This window comes from Pristis pectinata, chromosome 2 (assembly GCF_009764475.1).
Source record: "Pristis pectinata isolate sPriPec2 chromosome 2, sPriPec2.1.pri, whole genome shotgun sequence".
Taxonomy (NCBI): Eukaryota; Metazoa; Chordata; class Chondrichthyes; order Rhinopristiformes; family Pristidae; genus Pristis; species Pristis pectinata.
This window is the reverse complement of record NC_067406.1, coordinates 128998100-129010147: the sequence shown is the minus strand read 5'-3', so window position 1 is coordinate 129010147 and position 12048 is coordinate 128998100. Positions and strand designations below refer to the sequence as shown.

Sequence of the window (12048 nt, the reverse complement as noted above, 5' to 3'; positions counted from 1 at the left end):
ATACGAACGAGGGGAAAAAAAACTGAGCCCTGACAGAGTCCAATGATAAAGCAGGCTTGCTATGTTCGAAGAAAGGAACAAGGGCAGTACACAGAGAACTGGCAGAGTTTGGAAAGACCAGAGGAGATCTTGGATGTGGCAGCAGCTTCTGTTATGGTGGTCCTTTGTGGACTGGAGGAAGCAAAATGACTTGGAGAGGTCACTAAAGAAATAATCATCACATTGGTAAAAGTCAGCATCAGGGTTTCTGCAGCCTGAGGAAGAGGTTGGAGCAGAGTCAGTGTGGAAGAGGCTGAGAATTTCCTTGGCTATGGAAGAGGTGTGTTAATCAGTCACTGTGTTGTGCACCAACTATTGTTTTGATCATGGAACCACTGTGTGAGGATGGGTGGGCTTCAATGATTGGTACCTGGCACAAGTCAGCTAAGGGCAGCAAGCTTGTGGAGGCTGGTACAATGGTGGTAGAATGATGGGGTGACTGGGAGGTCTGAACTCGAACCAGTATATTACTAAGGGTGGATCTACCCAAGTTGGGTTTCCAGCACCAGGCCCAAGCTTGCTCAGGGAGTTCCCTTTAAATGGCACAACTGCAGAGAAAGCAGCTCAAGGGATCAACATAACCTAATTTCTCTCACCAGTGGTCTAAACAAGTACTGGGAATGGTGCCATTATGTCCGTATCCAAGGTGGAAAACAGCTCACCTGCATGAGGGTGATTCACAATGGGAATTCCCTGTTTGAATTTCCGAGGTAGTGCAACTCAACCTACTGAACAATTTCTGGGCAAATATGCTCAAGATAAACAAAAAACCCTGGGTTGCATGGGAGTGAGTGCCATGCCAAGGAGGAGGAGCTCACAGGAGATGAACTAAAACCTGGACAAAGAGAGAGGTGTGGAGAAGTGTTTTTAAGAGGAGGTGATTGAGAGAAAAAGAAGAGTTAAGGGGGATTTTCAGTCAGTAATTCAAAGGGAACTCAATAATTTATTGCCAATGGTGGGAAACTGACAGTGAAAGAATTTGAGTCATCAAAACTGCATGGGCCAAAGTTTTAAAAGCAGTTGAATTGGGATAGTGATAGAGATAAGGGACATTGGGCAGTTAGATACAAATGGTTTTTGAATTGGAGACAACATTACAAGGAATTTTAATTCCCTACTTGCCCAGTGGATTGTGCAGGTTTGGGTGATGCTACAAGAATTCTGACCTATTTAGCAGCCTGACCATTTTATTAAATTTATTCAGAACTATTCTGAGTCTATCCCACTTAGTATCATTTAGCCACACGAGATGAAAGGTGTCCTTGGCGTGATGAAGGGACTTTTGTCTCTACAAGGACTGGGCAGTGGTCTTCTACCAATACTGTTGTGGGCAGATGCATCCACATTCATCAATTGAGGACCATAGTTGGTAATCAGCAAGGGGTTTCCTTGCCCACATTTGACCTAACATTATGAGACTTCATGGGTCTGGAGTAAATGTTAATGACTCCAGGGCTTCCTCCTCTGATGGATCTGGTGTCAAATGTAACCAAGGAAGCATCAGAGACCTGGGTTCAATCCTGACCTCAGGTGCTGTCTGTGTGGAATTTGCAAATTCTCCCTGTCAATGCCTGGGTTTCTGCGTGCCCCAGTTTCCTCTCTCACTCCAAAGATGTGCAGGTTGGTAGGTTAATTGGCCACTGTAAATTGCCCCTAATGTGCAGGTGAATCTGCAGGGATTGAATGACAATATGGGGAGATTCAACAATGGGATTAATGTAGCATTAGTACAAATGTGTGGTTGATGGTTGGTGTGGAGTCAGTGGGCCAAAGACAAGTTTCCATCCTCCATGACTGTGGATAAGGGATCAGCAGGCATGGTGGGGGTGATTGGGGGGGGGAGCGGGTAGGCTTGCCTCTCACTAAGACAAGCCAATGCAAGCCTTCTCATGGGCCACATATGTCCAACACATTAAAGCTGTGCACCACTGATAATCTGTCCACCCTCTCAACAGAATGTAAAACATCTAATGGTCCTACTTGAAAAAGAACAGAGGAGTTCTCCTGGTCAGCATTTTTATCTCCACCAACATCACCAAAGCCATTTCCTTGGCCACTCTATTATATAAATATAAGGATATGTGAATTAGGAGCAGGAGTAGGCCACTAATCCTTGAGCCTGCTCCGCAATTCAATAATTCATAGCTGATGCCTGGAGCCAGAGGAAGTGGGTGAGGTAGTAAACGAGCACTTCACATCGGTATTCACCAAGGAGATGGACATGGAAGACAGTGAGATCAGGGAGGGGTATACTGATAGTCAAGGGCAAGGAGGAGGAGGTGTTGGATGTTGTGAAGAACATTAAGGTGGATAAGTCCCCAGCGCTTAATGGGATCTATCCCAGGTTATTGAGGGAGGCAAGAGAGGAGATTGCTGGAGCCTTGACAGAGAGCTTTTTATCCTCTTTAATCATAGATGAGGTCCCAGAGGACTGGAGAATAGCCAATGTTATTTCTTTATATAGGGCAATAGGGATAATCCAGCAAACTATAGGTCGTGAGCTTTACATGAGTGGTAGGGAAATTATTGGAGAAGATACTGAAGGATATTTACTCAGTGTTTCATCAGATCTGGAAAAGCATGGACCTTATTAGAGAAAGTCAGCATGGCTTTGTGCAGGGGAGGTCATGTCTTGCAAACTTGATTGGGTTTTGTGAGGAGGTGATGAAGATAATTGATGAAGATAGGGCAGTGGATGTTATATATATGGACTTCAGTAAAGCATTCAATAAGGTCCCTCACGGTAGACTGATCCAGAAGAATAAGGCACAAGGGATCCACAGTCACTAGGTTGGATTCAAAATCGGCTTGGCCACAGAGGGTAGCGGTGTAGGGGTATTATTCTGACTGGAGGACTGTGACAGCAGTGTTGTGTAAGGATCAGTGCTGGGACCTCTGTCATTTGTGATATATATGAATGATTTGGACAAAAATGTAGGTGGGCTAATTAGTAAGTTTGGAGACAACACAAAAATTTGTGGAGCTGTGGATAGTGATGAAAGTTGTCAAAGGATACAGCAGGATATAGATCGGTTGGAAATATGGGTGGAGAAATGGCAGATGGAGTTTAGTCCAGACGAGTGTGAGGTGTTGCACTTTGGGAGGTCAAACATAAGAGGAAAGTATACAATAAATGGCAGAACTCTTAGAGGCATTGATGTACAGAGAGATCTTGGGGTCCAAGTCCTTCGATCCCTGAAAGTGGCAACACATGTAGATAGGGCGATAAAGAAGGTGTACGGCATGCTTGCCTTCATTAGTCAGGTTGTTGAATATAAATGTTGAGAAGTCATGTTACAGCTGTATAAAACTTTGGTTAGGCCACATTTGGAGTATAGTGTGCAATTCTGGTCACCACATTACAGGAAGGGTGTTGAGGCTTTGGAGAAGGTGCAGCAAGAGCTTCACCAGGATGTTGCCTGGATTAGAGAGTATCAGCTATAAGGAGAGGTTGGACAAAATTAGACTACTTTCTCTAAAGCACTAAATTCTGAGGGGCAACCTGATCGAAGTTTATAAAATTACGAGAGGCATAGATAAGGCAGATAGTCAGAATCTTTTTCCCAGGGATGAAATGTCAAATACCAGAGGGCATAGCTTTAAGGTGAAAGGGAGTAAGCTTCAAGGAGATTTACAAGGCATTTTTTTTTACATGGAGAGTGGTAGGTGCCTGGAAACCGTTGCCAGGGGAGGTGGTGGAAGTAGACACGATAGCAACATTGAACAGGCAGGGGATGGAGGGATAAAGACCATGTGAGAAAAAAAATTCACGACCTTCTGAGAAAAATAAAGCAGCCCTTTATTTTGAAACATTGCCTCTAGTTCTAGATCCTCCCACATGCTCTCCACACCCATCCTCTCCACACTCGGGACCTTGTCTATTTCAGTCAAGTCCCCTCTCGCTCTTTTAAACTCAAGTGGATACAAGTCTAGTCCCTCCAAACTTGCCCGATCAGAAAACCTGCCTTATCTGTGACCCTGCTGCACACATACAGGCCACTCTGAATGATGTCAACACTTCGAAGTATTCACTTGGCTGCAATATATCTTTGGAGTGTGTGATATAAATTTAATTTCGTCTTTTATTAAGTACATATATGCTTGCAATATGCCACTTCGGATAGAATAAAACTTTAGTAATCACATTTGGTTTGAAAAGAAAATGATTAAACTTCAAGAAGCAATCATCAAATAAGATACTAAATCCAGTTACATGGTGCACAGCTGGAAGTCTATGCTAATCAGGCATCAAGAAGCCTGGGAACTGGGAGAGGGGAAGAGATCAGAATATGAATTGGAGACTCCATTGATAAATTCCAGCTTCACAAAAGCATTGGAAGGTCATGGGACTCAGATCATTTAAGCATTTCAAATGGCCAACAATCAGCAACATGATTCAAATGGCAAACTTCCTCTATATGCTATCTGTGGAAAAATCATAACTGCCTGCATCTAGAGGATATTTTCAATTATAGGAGAAAGATTTATAATGTTCTGAACCAATTTTGTTTCAGTGAAAGAACAGCATAAATCTTTCTGATAATCAACTTCTTTTCTATCTTTGTACTTCACTCAAATATTATAGGTGAAGTAAAAGACTGCAGCCACACAACTGAAATATTGATGAGACGTAGCAACAATCAACTGGGTCAGAAAGGGATGTTCTGATACACTTGGAAGTTGTAATGCATGACAGCAAAAATCAGCTCCAAGGATCAAAATTCTTATCAATTGTAGAAGTATTGTTACAAAATAATGATTTAATTACATCTCCTGATTTTTTAAATATATTTAAAATAGAATATTCTTGCAGGATATTATTTTGTTGGCTTGTAAACAACATTAAAGCTTGCGGGTCTGCAATGGGAAAATAATTATTTGACCTACCACATTTGTCTCGCTTTTCATTTCATTGTACTTTGCTCTGAGGTTCTCTGCATTTTTGACGTGTTCTTCCAAAGCATCAAGTTGACCTTTCATGCAGTAGTTTTCCATTCTTAGATCCATTTCGACCTTGGACTACAAAGCAACAATGCACGTGTAGAGTGAACATTAGCTTTTCATTCAGTAATTGTGCTTGCTTATGAAATTCTATATGGAATATTCTACTACACATTGCACCCTGCTGCTGTAGCATAAACAGTGATATTCTCCATATTGATGCATGTATCCCAGCCTGTCTTTTAATCTGGTTGAGGCAGCAACTCTTGTGCAGAGTAAATGCATTCAAGCTTGTCATTTGATGTCTTTAATCAGCTGTTTTAATGAAATGTCAGAGATTGATACTTCTTCAGCATTCATATCCAGACTTTTAAAGATTCTTGAGTTGAAATATCGTGACCAGTAATTGATATGGCTTCCAGACCTTGAAGGTCAGTCCCAACGAAGGCATGAGCATTCACAATGGAAGGAAACAACCTCAATTATTTCCCTTTTCATCTGCTCCTAAGGAGAACTGGGCAGCTAGTAGAGATGCTGCCTCACTGCTCCAGTGACCAGATCCAATCCTGACCTTCGGTGCTGTGTCTGTGGAGTTTACACATTCTCCTGTGTATGCGTGGGTTTCCTCCAGGTGCTCCAGTTTCCTCCCACATCCCAAAGATGTGCTGATTGGTAGTTAATTGGCCACTGTAAATTGCCCCTTGTGTGTAGGTGAGCGGTAGAATTTGAGGGGGGGGGTGAGGGGAATTGGGATTGGGATTGGTGTAGGGTTAATGTAAATGATGCTTGATGGTTAGTATTGACTCGAGGACCTGTTTCTGTGCTGAATGACTCTATGAATACTTTCCAAAGACTTGAAATATTCAATACTCCATCTACATGTCAGTCCTGATTCAGTTGACAGCAATCTTAATCCAGAAAGATGGGGTCAAGGTTCATTCTAGAGATTTATCAGCATCTAGGCAGACATTAAAGTGTGGTATCAATGGGCAACCTCATTTGTGGAACAGATGCCTTTCACACTGAAGTTAAACCAAAGATCTCTCTGCCTTCTCTGGTGGATGCAGAAGATCTTATAATATTTTATTAAAAGGAACAGGGTCATCCCCATATTTATCCTTCAAACATAATTAAGGACACCTTATCTGGTTCTGTTTGGTGGGTTCTGTTGTGTCCAAATGGGCTGCCATGTTTCCTAATTGGCAATTACAATTAATTTCAGAAGTGCTTCATTCATTGAAAAGGAAGATTAGTGGCTATTGAAGATGTTATAAGAATGAGACTTTTCTTTGGCACTCTTCTAATTGAGGAAATGGTCAACAACCAAAGCCAAGAAGTCCCAACTCAATCCCTCAAGGTTCCAGTTACTTCAGGATCAGGAGACCATGACTGAAAAGGACAAGGTGACACCAAGGTGCAGCCACCCTGACATTCGACATTAGGAAAGTTATTGGAGTGATTGTCAGTCTAACGTGCATCACCAATGGGAAATTGCAGAGCAGGTTGAAAGGTAATGGAATGAATGGACAAAGAGGCATTATTGATTAATTCCAACGTGGAGCTTTTGTAGTTGTGAAGGAAAAGTAATTGTCTGCCCGTTACCAGTAGGGGATTATAATGGTGGTCTCCAAGCTCCGTAATTTATGAGTCATAGAGCAATACAGCATAGATACAGGCCCTTCAGCCCAACCAGTCCATGCTGACCACGGTGCCCACCCAGCTATTTCCTGCTTTCGGCCTATATCCCTCTGAGCCCTGCACCTTCAAACACTTTTCCAAGTGCTTCTTAAATGCTAATATAGTACCTGCCTCAACCACTTCCTCTGGCAGCTCATTCCATATACTCATCACCCTCTGCATGAAAAAGTTGCCCTTCAGTTCCCTTTTAAATCTTTCCCCTTTCACCCTAAATCTATGCCCCCTAGTTTTGGACTCCCCTACCTGAGGGAAAAGACTGTTACCATCCACCTTATCTATGCTTTTCATAATTCTAAACATTTCTATAATGTCGCCCCTCATTCTCCTACGTTCCAGGGAATAAAGACCTAGCCTGGTCAACTTCTCCCTTTAACTCAGGCCCTCTAGTCCTGGCAACATCCTCATAAATCTTTTCTGTACTCTTTCCATTTTAACCACATCTTTCATACAACAGGATGACCAAAACTGTACACAGTACTCCAAGTGTGACCTCACCAATGACTTGTACAACTACAACATAATGTTCCAACTCCTATACTCAATGCCCTCAGTGATGAAGGCCAGCGTGCTAAACGCCTTTCTTCACCATTCTGTCTACCTGTGATGCCACTTTCAATGAACTATACACTTGGACTCTTGAGTCCCCCTGTTCCATTACACTCCCTAGTGCCCTACCATTCATAGTACAAGTCCTACACTGGTTTGACTTTCCAAAATGCATCACCTCACACTTATCTGTTTTGAAATCCATTTGCCACTCCTCAGTTCACTTCCCTAATTTATCAAGACCCCCCTGTAATCTACAATAACCTTCTTCACTATTAACAACACCTCCTAACTTCACGTCATCTGCAAACTTACTGATCAAGCCTTGTGCATTCGCATGCAAATGATTTATATAAATAATGAATAATAAGGGTCCCAACACCGATCGCCTGCAGCACACCACTAGTCACCGGCCTCCATTCCAAGAAAAAATTCTTCAACCACCACCCTCTGCTTCCTACCTCTGAGCCAATCTTGAATCCACTAACCAGATCTCCCTGGATTCCCTGGGACCTAACCTTCCAGACCAGCCTACCATGCGGGACCTTGTCGAAGGCCTAGCTGAAGTCCGAATAGACAACATCCACTGCCCTACTCTCATCTACCTTTTTGGTTACCTCTTCAAACACTCTAAAAGGTTCATCAAGCATGACTTTCCATGCACAAAGCCATGCTGACTCCTCCTAATCAGATTCTATCCAAATGCTGGTAGATCCAACTATAATCTCTAATTTTATGAGCTCTAACTATAATCAGCTCACATCACGTTACTGCCCCAGAATGGAGTAACCACATGTTACTTTAGTCTGTGTCCATCAGCCCTCAAACCAGCAATGGCAAAAGATAGTTTCATCATATAGACAGCCACAAGAGATTGCAGATGCTGGAATCTGGATTATGTATTAGATTATGATTATTTTATCATACATTTTCTTGGACTTTTTTATATTAAAAGATACATAATATATTCAAGGACAAGAACTTAAAGATCACATTAGTAGCTCATAATTGGGGCTACCTACACTAGGTATGAATATGTGTTGCAAACTTGAGTTACCTTTACGTCAAACTGGTTTTGAAGGAGTTCCAGTTTGAACTGTAATTCCTGAAGCTTCCTCTCCAAAGCTGTCTGATCTTTAAGCTGGGAATTCAACGTGAGAATCTGCTGCTGAAGAGTTGTAATGTCCACAGAGCTGAAGTCTGCTTTTTGGCCAACGGATTTCACTGGAACACTCTGACAGAGGACAGACAACTAAAAGGTGAGGCTAGTATCCTTTTTATCACTTTTTGCCACTGTTGGTTAATGCAATTCCCAATAAATCATAAAACACTGTGCAGAAAAGCATCCCCGTTGAAACAGCCTCAGAATTTGTATTTGGTAGTTATTTAATTTCATGTTGAAATTGTGAACCAGAACGGACCTCAGTGACACATACGTCAAGCATTGCAGATTATGCTAAAATTGTGAGTCCACAATACAAGGTTGGTGAAGCGACTTTATAATTTCACAATCTCCCAACAATACACATAAGTGTTTAAAAATGGAAGCAAAGAGAATGAAGAACGAGCAACACACAAAGGAGCTGAAGGAACTCTGCGCGTCAGGCAGCATCTATGGAGGGAAATGAAGAGTCGACGCTTCGGGTCGCGACCCTTCATCAAGGCCCTTCATCACTGATTCTTCATCAATGAAGAATGAGGCCCAGATTTAATTTATCTCTAGTCAAATAGATTTATGGTTACTGGAACTGTACAATCTATTCAAAGGATTTTCTGCATTTTAATCCAACTTAATAAGGATATGATTTATACATTTTTTTTAAGAATTCATCCACATTTTGTTTGCAGTTGATTATAGGCATGAACCTTAGTCTCACCATTCAACATTTTCACAGTTTGTGATTCAGAATCTGGGCTGGAAGGAAATCAGGAAAAGGAAAAATATGTGACTACAGACAAAAACACGGACTCACACAGTCACACACTCACATGCCACACAACCACTACAGAAGCCACATAACCACTACACATTAACACCAACATACCTTTAGACACCTAAACGTAAACACACACAATATAACGCGGAGGTGTATCTGGTCTATACTTGGAGTGCATGAAAAGATCTTGTACCTCCCTCTGCTGGACAAATTATCTCATAAATGTAGTCATGATATAAATACGTTCTCAATAATATGTTGATTATTCTAATGATTAGACTTGCATTCTATGGCCATTTACTTCATTGGACACAAGTGCTTGCTATTTCTTAATTGTCCAGACTCTGTAATTGGATTTTAATGTGTAAATAAAACACAAAGATAGATTTTACATTATCCAGCAAAGATCTCAGTATAGCAACCAAAACTATATCTTTTAAATCAAAGCAGCATGTTATAATAGATTAAAATCAATGTTTAATAAGCTTTTAGCAACAGACAATACATACCCCCAAAATACTTAATATGTAACAAAGTGGCCATCAAATACAAAACAAAGTGAATATTGTGTGGCATCAGGTAATCAAATGATTTCAGAGTTTATCATATGTTGATTGATGATATAGAGGATATAGAGCACTAAGTTGCTGTTTCTCCTTAATAGCTATCAAGGTGGGTGGGAGGGGGCAGGTTTTGTTGTACTCTCTGTTTCTTTGCAGTCATCTTGATAATGTTCATGTTAAAAGCATCGTAAAGTGGAAGTAGTTGCCATTGATTTCAACTGACAAATGGAGGCAAATATCTTGCCCATTAGGAAAAGTTACAAGGGTAGGACTGACTGTTAACCAAGCTTCTCCTGTGGGATGTGTTAAGAGCTGGCGCAACATGTTACTGGGAGTGGGAATCTGTCCTGCATTCTCATTAACGACAAGGTGCCTGATAAGGGGAACCAACTAAGGCAAGACATGCTTTAATTAAATGGGAATAAACAGGTCAATCCAATATTAGGAGGTTAAGTTATATTTAAACTTTATTTATACAGCACAGTAACAGGCCCATCTGGCCCAACGAGCCCATGCTGCCCAATTACACCCATGTTAACCTACTAACCCGTAGGTCTTTGGAATGTGGGAGGAAACCAGAGCACCCAGAGGACACCCACGCAGTCACGGGGAGAACATACAAACTCCTTACACACAGTCCGGGAATTGAACCCCGATCGCTGGCACTGTAATAGCATTACGCTAACTGCTATGCTACCATGCTGCTACTGTAAAGGAACACCAAACTAAAACTGGTGATTAATTGTTCTTGTCAACTGTAAGGGGAAAGTGAGCGAGGCTTTCTCTAAAATATGTATTTTATCAATACTGTAATACATATATACTTAACAATTGTGAAAAACTCTGCTGACACATGGGCGTTCATAGAAGATACTATAAATACAGGGTCACAGTATGAAATCTACTTTCAATTCTCATCCACAAACTGTGGCACAGCAACACTACAGGTACTCCGGCTGCCTCACAGCTCCAGCAACCCAAGTTCAGTCTTGACCTCCAGCACTGTCTGTGCCTGTTCTCCCTGTGATTGTGTTGGTTTCTGCCCCAGGCGCTTCAGTTTCCTCCCACATCCCAAAGATGTGCTGTCTGGTAAGTTAATTGATTACTGTAGGTAGGTTGAAGGACAATCAGGGTGTCACTGGTATCTGCGAGAGAGTAGGTTACAGGGAAATAACTGGAGAAATGGGCTTGATAGGAATTCTTTGAGAGCTGGAATAGACAAGATGGACCAAGTGGCCTCCTTCCATGTCACAAGGAAATATGAATATATGCTTTTAATTTCTTTTCAAACTACTCATGTATTTCACTAATCTGAATTTATAAAGTATTTCTTTTGTTGTCATAGAGATAGTAGACAGTGGCAGAGTATGCTAGGTTTGAGATTTTAAGGGAATCAAACGATCTGGGATTAGTGCAGGAAAATAGCATTCAGGTAAAGATTCGCCATCGTAGTGGAGCAGGAATGAGGGGTCAGATGACCAGCTTCTATTGCTCATGTTCTTGAAATGTGAACCCCAAATCTGGATTCTCAAATTTCATTAATGTGTGAAGTGCACCATTAAATCCTACTCCTGACAAATGTACGGAATAATATTCCACAGACACTAATGAACTAGTTCTCAATAGAGGGCACTATTGCTGTAGTAACTGGGACCTAAATGAGGAAAATAGCAGTCAGCTGCGTCTTTATTAATAATAGTGGGAGATCAGTAGCATTTTTAAATTAAGCCTTATTTTATTTAAATGCAGAGTCTTATAAAGCTACTTGCCTCTTTTCATAGTTCAGTCTAGAAACATGCATTAATTTACAATATAAAAAGTAATTGCAGCATTTGTTACAGAACTCCAATCTACTGAACTAAATGAATGTCAAGACTGCAAAGGCCTCATGATATATCCTCCTGTGTTTAACTGTTAACATCCTGATTCAGTTGATTGCAATGTATGTTCGGACAAACATCCAGAAGTGGTGTCCAAAGGCATGTTCCATTGAAATAATATGGGCTACACAAAGCATGTCTGAATCCTCCAGGTGTTAGCAAGTCAGATGAACTGGAAGGACTATTGCAAATAAATTAGAAGGCACAGTAAGTTTTCCTTTTCTGTTTGATATTTAATCAAAATTGAATCCTGTAGCATATATAAAATGTGCTCGTACACTATCCAATTTTGAGGCAAAACTCCTTCCACTGACTTAGAATTGCAGCTGAGAAGCCACGGCTCAATCTATCTCATACAAAGAGTTCCATTGCGTCTGTAAAAAGATTGACATCTTGTGTAAGTCACCTTGTCAGAATATATTTTAAAATGAAGGCCAAGAATTT

At 41.2% G+C, this 12048-nt stretch overlaps 1 protein-coding gene across 1 annotated transcript in view; it reads right to left on the bottom strand.

Annotated features, from left to right (window-relative positions):
* The window catches only part of LOC127584273 (myosin-13-like), a 63708-nt gene that overhangs the window by 10262 nt on the left and 41398 nt on the right, over window positions 1-12048 (bottom strand). Inside the window, exons 13-14 of the mRNA XM_052040928.1 lie at window positions 8282-8458; window positions 4927-5058 (exon numbers count right to left, since the gene is read on the bottom strand). Coding sequence (XP_051896888.1) covers window positions 4927-5058; window positions 8282-8458 — 309 coding nt within the window. The remainder of the gene's footprint in view (window positions 1-4926; window positions 5059-8281; window positions 8459-12048) is intronic.